This window comes from Sapajus apella, unplaced genomic scaffold, assembly GCF_009761245.1.
Source record: "Sapajus apella isolate SASKATOON/1434 unplaced genomic scaffold, GSC_monkey_1.0 scaffold85, whole genome shotgun sequence".
Taxonomy (NCBI): domain Eukaryota; kingdom Metazoa; phylum Chordata; class Mammalia; order Primates; family Cebidae; genus Sapajus; species Sapajus apella.
Genome location: NW_022437025.1, coordinates 6102687 through 6111688, shown reverse-complemented (window position 1 = coordinate 6111688; position 9002 = coordinate 6102687). Strand labels below are relative to the sequence as shown.

General features: G+C 54.2%; 1 protein-coding gene across 1 annotated transcript in view; it reads left to right on the top strand.

Moving 5' to 3' along the window:
- Positions 1-3779: 3779 nt before the first annotated feature.
- MAN2B2 (mannosidase alpha class 2B member 2) overlaps positions 3780-9002 on the top strand; it is a 47817-nt gene continuing 42594 nt past the window's right edge. Inside the window, exons 1-3 of the mRNA XM_032254144.1 lie at positions 3780-3954; positions 6118-6264; positions 7890-7995. Coding sequence (XP_032110035.1) covers positions 3817-3954; positions 6118-6264; positions 7890-7995 — 391 coding nt within the window. The 5' untranslated portion in view covers positions 3780-3816. The remainder of the gene's footprint in view (positions 3955-6117; positions 6265-7889; positions 7996-9002) is intronic.

Here is a 9002-nt window from a genome sequence, read left to right as displayed (position 1 = left end):
TGTGGTCTGCCCCATGTGGGCTGGTTGGGCTTCCTCACAGCATGGTGGCCTCAGGGCAGTTGGACTGCTGACAGGGCAAATCAGGCCTCCATGCATGAGTGCTCCAGCGAACATGGATGTCATGGAACTCACACAATGCCACTTTCACTACATTCTCTTTGTAACAAGTGTGTCAGAAGCCCACCCATGGGCTAGGCACAGTGGCTTATGCGTGTAATCCCAATACTTTGGGAGGATCCCTTGAGACTAGAAGTTTGAGACCAGCATAGATAACACGGAGAGATCCTGTCTACAAAAAAGAAAAGAAAAATTGGTTACACCTATAATTTCAGCACTTTGAGAGGTGGTGGTGGGAGGATGCCTTGAGCTCAGGAGTTCAAGATCAGCCTAGGCAACATAACAAGATACTATATCTTTAAAAAAAAAAAAAGTTTTAATTAGTCAGGAATAATGGCACACACCTATAGTCATAGCTACTCAAGAGGCTGAGACAGGAGGATCACCTGAGCCTAGGAGTTTGAGGCTGAAGTAAGTTAGGAGTCCACCTCTGTATTCTGGCCTGGGCAACAGAGTAAGACTCTATCTCTAAGAAAACAAAAATTAATAAAATAAAAAACAAATATATAAACAAGATTCAATGGGAAGAGACATAGACTCTATGAGAAGAATATCAAAATCATATTGTAAACCAAAATTCTAAGCCCCAACTGATAGAATGGACTCCCTGTTGGTCAAGGGGATTCCAAAGAAACCCAAAAAAATGAGTTCAGGCCATGATGGGAAGTGGGGCTCACACATCCGTCATCATAGACTCCCCCCTTTAAGTCTCAGCACGACTGACCGGCATTCACATTAACACAGAGAGGCTCCTGAGACTGATGGAACACTCCTTGTAGCAATAAGAGACCCAGCTCCAACCTGACCCCGTATAGTATCACACGACACAGAGCAGGCCCCAAGGGAAATCAAAGTATTCTACCCCAAAAGAGATTTTCTTCGACATATTTTGAAATGGACTTGCAAAGCCGTCTCTTGCGGGGGAAATTTGCATTCTGTAGAGAATCTCCTTCCCTTACTAGCTCTTTTCCAGACTCTGACACCTTTTAAGGTCCCAAGAGACATGCACATCTATTCTCTCTGAAGCCTGCTATGCGGAAACTTCATCTACGTAACAAGAACCTTAGCTTCCACATTCCTGTTGTCTTAACTCAGGCACTTCTTTCTGGCTACTTCAAATCTTCAGGTAAAGCTTAACTCTCTTAACCAATTGCCAACCAGGAAGTCTTTGAATCCACCTATGACCTGGAAGCACCACTCATCCACTTCAAGGTGTCCCACCTTTCTGTGCCAAACCAATGTATACTTTACATGTACTGATTTATGTCTTTGCCTGTAACTTCTGTAAAATGTATAAAACTAAGCTATAACCCAACCACCTTGGACACCTGTTCTCAGGCCCTTCAGAGGCTGTGTCACAGGCCATGGCCACTCACATTTGGCTTAGAATAAACCTCTCGAGACATTTTACAGAGTGCGGTTTTCCCCATCAACCAAATCCTACAAAGAGCTCGTGAGGTGGGTAATGGTGTGAAGGCCATCTTTGGCAAATACAGTCTGCCCAAGATTGTGGCACTGTCCTATCAGATAAACTCAGTGGCTTAACACAATTATAGCTTATTTTTCCCTCTTGTCGCAGCTCTTTGGGCTCCTCATCGTTCCATGTGGTTCTTCAGAGCCTCCATTGGTGGCTCTGACCTCCCTGTGGTCCTCAGAGTGCTCTCCACTGGGTCAGTGGGTGAGGAAGAGAGCAGGGCTCACCCACAGGAGGTTGTTAGGGGCCAGCCTGGAAGAGGAGCACAGCGCCTCCCCCTCACCATCTCATTGGCTAGCACTCAGCCATGTGGCCGCACTTGGATGCAGAGGCTGGACAGTGGAGTCCAGCTGTGAGCCTGGCCGACTGTGGGGGCATGTGTTAGTGAGTACTGTCCACATCAGGCTCAGAGCATCTGACCTGAGGCCATGGGGATGCAGGGGTTCCGAGGGGGTGGATGGGACTTAAGCAGGATGCAGTCTTGCTGGAGAACCCGTTCTCAGGTTCCATTTGTTAAACCAATGGGCAAGAGGACCAGCACTTTTGATCAGAGCTGCAGCTCTGGCCCCACTAGAATATGCCAGACAGGGTCACAGCTGTGTGGTTCTCAGACAGTAAACCCCAAGCCACAGACCCTTGCTTTCTGGGGCAGGGAGTGTAAGGTCTCCATATGCAACCCTGGAGGCGGAAAGTCTGAAGTCCTGCCTGCCCTGGCTGAAGTCTACCACCCCCTGCCTGCATTCGCCATTGTCCCTGAATGCTTCCCCGGACAAGCCCCTCACCCAACCCTGTCATCTTAAGCTGTTCTTACGATACTGTCAATACCTCTCACCCAACCCTGCCACTGTAACTGAACTTGTATACTCCTTCCCCCTACCCCCTACCACTGTAACTAAACTTACTCTGCAACACCCCTGTCCCCCCCCGAAAAAACTACCCAAACCTATAAAACCAACTCCTGTCCCACTGCCCTTTGCTAACGCCCTTTTCGGCCTTAGCCCACCTGCACCCAGGTGAATAAACAGCCATGTTGTTCACACAAAGTCTGGAATATCTCTTCATTGAGAGCGTGCATTTTTTCAACAGGGAGTAGTGGACAAGGCTGGCTCCTGGCAACAGTCCCCAACAGGCTGCATCAATGTGACTGCACCTCCCCCGAGCGACAAGAGGTGCTGTGCTCACGCTCTCAGCCTGGGTGTATTCTCACTTTGTTCACAGCGCTTCTATCTGCCCCATTTCACTGAGGCTCAGTGCGGTTACCCACCATGCCCCAGGTCACCATCCAGTAACCCAGAAAGTTTGTCTTGGCTCCTCCACTAACTGTGTGATCTCGGACAAGTCAGGTACTATCTGTAAAAGCCTGTTCTCCTTAAAATGGAGAAAGTCGAGCCGGGCTCTGTGGTTCATGCCTGTAATCCCAGCACTTTGGGAGGCCGAGGGAGGAGGATCCCTTGAGCCCAGGAGTTTGGGACCAGCCTGGCAAGATAGCGAGACCGCCATCTCTAAAAAATTTTGTTTTTCATTAACTGGTGGCATGCGCCTGTGGTTCCAGCTTCTCAGGAGGCTGAGGTGGGAGGATCACCTGAGCCCGGGAGGCCAAGACTGCAGTGAGCCCTGATCAGGCCACTGCACCCTGGCCTGGGAGACAGAGTGACACCCTGTCCAAAAAAAAACAAAAAAAGAAAGAAAACAGTCCCATAACAAGCCCCTCATGGCGCCACCCAGATGGGGTTTCGACGCGAGGGAGAAAAGGGAAAGGGTGGTCAGGGAAGGCTCCCGGTGGCAGACCTCCCAGAGTCCATGCTGAGCTGATTTTTGCACCGCAGCCTTTGAATCCCGTAGCGGAGTGCAGAGGGCGGGATGCAGGTACTGCAAAGAGGCACCACCAGAGCATGGGCTTTGGGCGAGGAGGGGTCTCCTCTGGTTGGGGGAGATTTAGCAGGCTTGGGGAGGATGGGGCTGAAAGGATCGACAGGGAGGGAAGGCCAAAACACTGGAGACCGGGATGGAGAGCTAAACAGCGAAGAGCAGGCGCCCTGCCCGCCGCAGGCCCCGCGCCTCCAGCTCCCCCTTCCCGCGCCTCCCCGGGGTGGGCGCCCAGCGGGCCGGCAGGCAACGTGCCCCGCCCCCGCCTGCAGCCAATGGGCGGCGTCCCCGCCCGCGCGGCCGCCCCGCCCCCCGCGAACCCGGAAGTGGGCCCGGCACCTTCCCCGCAGGCTGCAGGGATGGGGCTGCTGCGCTGGCTGCCGTTGCTGGCGCCGCTGCTGCTGCTGCGACCGCCGGGGGTCCAGTCCGCCGGCCCCATTCGGGCCTTCGTGGTGCCCCACAGCCACATGGACGTGGGCTGGGTCTACACGGTGCAGGTAGGTGCCGATGACGCCCCGCACGCCCCCGACGCTGCAGCTTTCCTCTTCCCGCGGGATCCGAGCGTGGGTTTGCGTCCCGGGACCCGATGCCGGCGCAGGAGGCTCACTGGGTTCAGGACCCCACGCTGCTATTGACTGGTTGCGTCACTGACTTCGGGCCGGTCACTTCCTGCCTCCGAACCCCAATTTCCCCTTCTGAGAGTGGTGCAGAATGGATGGGCCCCTTCATTCCCGGCCGGGGAGGGGCGTGGGGATTGACAGCGGTAACCCATTTCTCAGGGAGGCCTGGAGCAGGAGAGGGTGGGGCTGGCTTCAGAGCTGGTGGATGTCAGGTGCTTGCTGGGAAAGGGCGGGGCTGAATATTGGAGACCAGCTCAGCGTCCTCCACCACCCAGGACAGGGGTGAAGGTGGACCTGTGGTCACCTCCGGGTTTTACTCAGGACCTTGGGTGAGAGGCTTTGCTCCCTGAGCCTCAGTTTCCCCATCTGTAATGGGAGAACAGTAATCCCTACGGTACATCCAGGGAGCCTGGGTGCTCCAGGAGTGGCACGCTTCAGATTCCTAACACAGCCAGGCTGCCAAGACTTAAGAACTGGTCTGATCTGGGGCAGCCTTGGGTTCCCCAGGTGGCCAGAAGCCAGCCACCAATGCTGCTTTCATCGTGGTCCTGAATGTGAGGAAGGGAGGTTCCCATTTCTGTCATCTGTGTAAATGCTCAGTGGCCCCTGCCTGCCCGAGCCATATGGGGATTGGCTGTTCCCCACAACTCTGAAGGGAGCGGGTCTGGCCCCCACCTCACTCCTCCCCAGCCATGCTGGTCTCTATCCTCACTCCCTACACCTCCAAGACTACTCCTGCCTCAGGGTCTCTGCACTGGCTGTGCCCTGCCCAAAAGGCGTTCCTCCCCAGTGTCTGCCAGACTCAGTCCCTCCCTTCCTTCAGGTGGTTGTTTGAAAGTCAGTTTTTTGAGGAGACCTTCGCTGCAACCCCGACTACACCTCTGTTCCCTTCCTCATCTGTCCTGTAGGTTTTCTCCGTAGGCTTGCCTTATTGCCTTGTTGCTCACTCTTTTCCCCTGGAATGGAAGCTCCACAGGGCAGGGGCTCTGTGCATTTTGTTCACTGATCTGTCCTTACCAGGTCTGACAGCCTAGGTACTCTGCGAATATTTGTTGAATGAATGTGTGATATGAGTGCGAAAAGAAAATGAGGGAAAAGCCTGGATTTTCTTGAGTTTCTGGGGTGGATGGCTGGGCATTGTGGAGTGAGACAGGAAATACCTACATAAGTGAACAGAAACCTTTTGTGAATTTGGATATAATGCCTTCACAGAGGACATTAGTAAGAGAGGGGCGACATTTTAAAGAGAGAGCAAAAGTTACAGGAAGAGGGTTTGATGTTGAGTGTTAGGTCCGGTCCTAGGGAGCATGTGGCAGCCTGGGGTGGGGAGTGAACCACCCAAAGATGGAGACAGCTTAAGGGTAGGGGAAGCATGTCCACTACAGCTGGTTTCCAGAGGAGGAAACCGAGGCCCATTGAGGGTTGGTGCCTTGCCCAAGGTCACGCGGGAATAACCCCCATGCCCCCTGACCCCTGTTCTGTGCCCCTTCCATTCACTGACACACTGTGCAGGCACCCCTGTGTGTGGGGCCCTGGGGACTTGGATGGGAACACAATACAGCTCTGGCCCTCAGCGCTCCCAGCCTAGGGGAGGCAGACGACTAGACCCCAGGGACAGCCTGGGGAGCTCCTCCTCTCAGCACCAGTTTTCATCATTTCAGCCCCAGCAGGCCCCTTTGGGGTCACTGGACCACACCCCTGCTGGACCCCAGGACTTTCCTGTGCAGCCTCCCAATTGCACACTCAGGGCGCAGCTTGCTTGCTCCTCTGGGAAGGTGACCCTGACCCCTGGGCTGGGCAGGCACGTGTCTCTGCCCATGTAGGGTGTCTGTTTCCCTCCCTCTCTCCCAGGAGAGCACGATTCCATCCAGTGGGGAGAGGCTGGTGCAGAGCGGGTGCCTGATAGCTGTGTGCTCGGTGAGAGCAGGGAAGGAAGGGCAGAGCCCCCAACTCTGTGCAGATGCGCCGGCGAATGGCAGGGGCCCCAGGGACATTTGGTCTTGTTGGACCGGGGTTGGCATGATGCTGTCCCCTCCCCAGGAAAGCATGCAGGCATATGCCGCCAATGTCTACACGTCAGTGGTGGAAGAGCTGACCCGCAGGCAACAGCGTCGCTTCATCGCCGTGGAACAGGAGTTTTTCCGGCTGTGGTGGGACGGCGTCGCCTCGGACCAGCAGAAACGCCAGGTAATGACGCCACCAAGTGACACAGCTGGCCCGGTGGCCTGGCAAAGACCTAGGCAGAAAACTCAAGGGGGCAGTTCTAGCCACGGCCAGGGTCAGGGTCAGGCTGGCGTAAACCACGGGACCAAAACCCTGCCAGGCTGTTAACAAGCCTCGTTTAGATCAAGGTTTACAGTCAGTTTCATGCCTGGAAGAGATTGATTTCAATTTAATACTGAATTCCTGGCTACTCTTGAAAAAACGGCCAGCTCTGCCAACCCAGCTATGCGCTTCCATGACAGCTAGCGCTAAGTCAGCGATGCCTCCTGACACCAGGCGTCCCAGGCGTCCTGAGCTGGAGCCCTCTTCTGTCATTTGCATTATCTGCCTGGCCTTCTGGGCCCCAGGTCTGGTGACCCTGGATGACAGTGCAGCGGTCCCTGTGGTTTGAGGGCAGACAGCAGATTGCTTCAGCATGGAGAGTCAGAGTCCCCACTGCATAGTGAGGCAACCTGGGTCCCATCCTGCCCCCGCACCAGGGGACACGGCTAGCCCCTGCGAACCTCAGATTCCACTTCTATTAAGAGGAGGTGACCTCCTCGTTGCAGAGAGGTCATGCCAAGAATCAGGCCCTGGCCTGAGCACCCAAGACGATACTCAGGGGCTCTTAGTTTTCTTCCCGGTGTTCACCTGCCTTCAGAGCAGTTGCTGATCATAAAGTTCAGAGCTGCCAGTCAACTTGCTCAAGGGAATGAAGCCAAGAAGGGAGAGCAGGGAGTCCACCAGGTCCTGCCAGAGTCACAGGAAGGAGTCAGACATCCAGTGGTCACTTGCTGCTGCCAGATAGTGGGTTGTTACCTCAAGTTAAGGAGACATTGCAGGTTCAGAGAGGGGGCCACTGGCCTGTGGTCACATAGCTTGTAAGCTGGGATTCTGGGCCAGGCATGCCTGACTTGAGGCAGGCCTTTCCAGGTGTCCTGTGGGCGGCCCATGCTTCTTTAGGTGGACTCTCCCAAACCCAGTGTCTGTCGCCTAGCCCTCAAAGACAAGCATGGCCCGCATGGCCCAGGAAAGACCTGAACAGGAAACGTGTGGGCTGGGCTCCCTCGAGGCAGGAATTTAGGTGTTCACTTAATATTGGTTGAGTGAGTGATCTACAAGTAATGCACCTTAAGAAACAAACCAAAGGCACAGCTATAAACAGCTGTGTGTACACATCCTGAGGTGTGGAGAGGCAAGGGCATGCTGCTGCTAACTTACTTTAGGTGGTTTGGGACAAAGGCGGTGTGTGTGTAGAGATGGGGAGTGAAGCAAATCGGTTACAAATGGTAGTGATGAGCGAACCTTGGGAGAGGATACGGGAGCTCTTTGTTCCATTCCTGAAACTCTGATAAAGCTTACAATTATTTAATAACATAAGACTTAAGAAAATCTTATATATATGAATATATAATATATCCCAAATGCCACCTGGGGGCCGCATGATTTCTAGGTGGTGGGGACACAGTGTGGACCAGGACAGACAGTGCCCTGCTTCTGCAGAGGAAGCAAGGGTGCCACGTGTGTGGCGCTGTAGGCGTGTGCCACACAGACCCAGCCACAGTCAGGAGCCGTAACCGGCTTTTTTCTCTCTGCCTTCCCATGTCAAGGTCCACCAGCTCCTGGAGGAAGGACGCCTGGAGTTTGTCCTCGGAGGCCAGGTCATGCATGACGAGGCTGTGACACACCTTGATGACCAGATCCTGCAGCTCACAGGTTTGGGCACCCTTCCCTGCACCCAGGGTCCCCAGGACCTCCAGGGGACTCGGCCTCAGTATCCGGAGTCCCAGGTTCTGAGCTCTTTCTGCCCCTCTTAGTGGGCTGGGGGGACCTTAACCAGTGAAAGCAGTGATTTGCTAGTGCCATATTCATGTGTCACCAAGGAAGTTAAACGTAGGGGTTAAGAGCATGCATGCTGGAGTGAGACGGGCTCGATGTATCCTGGCTTTGCCAATTCCCAGCTCTGTGACCCTGGAAAGGAATGTAACTTTAGTTTCCTCGTAGATAAAATGAGTCTGATGGTAATGCCTGCCTCAAAGAGTTGTTGTGAGCATTAAATTGGGATCATTCAGATAAAGCACTTCAATAGGATGTGGGTTCCCTAGTGAATGCATGGTAAATGTTTGCCGCCTTCACCATCACAATCACCACCATCATTACCACCACCACCACCTTCAGCACCACGATGACCATCACTACTACATAACCACAGCCACCATCGCCACCACCACCACAGTGACCATCACCATCAGCACCACCACCCTTCACCACAGTGACCATCATCATCACCACCACAGTGACCATCACCATCACCACCACCCTTCACCACCACCTCCCTTCACCACAGTGACCATCACCTTCACCACCACCACCCTTCACCACCACAGTGACCATCACCATCACCACCACAGTGACCATCACCTTCACCACCACAGTGACCACCACCCTTCACCACCACAGTGACCATCACCATCACCACCACCACCCTTCACCACCACCACCACCACCCTTCACCACCACAGTGACCATCACCATCAGCACCACCACCCTTCACCATCACAGTGACCATCACCATCACCACCACAGTGACCATCACCATCAGCACCACCACACTTCACCATCACAGTGACCATCACCATCACCACCACAGTGACAATCACCATCAGCACCACCACCCTTCACCACAGTGACCATCACCATCACCACCACCCTTCACCACAGTG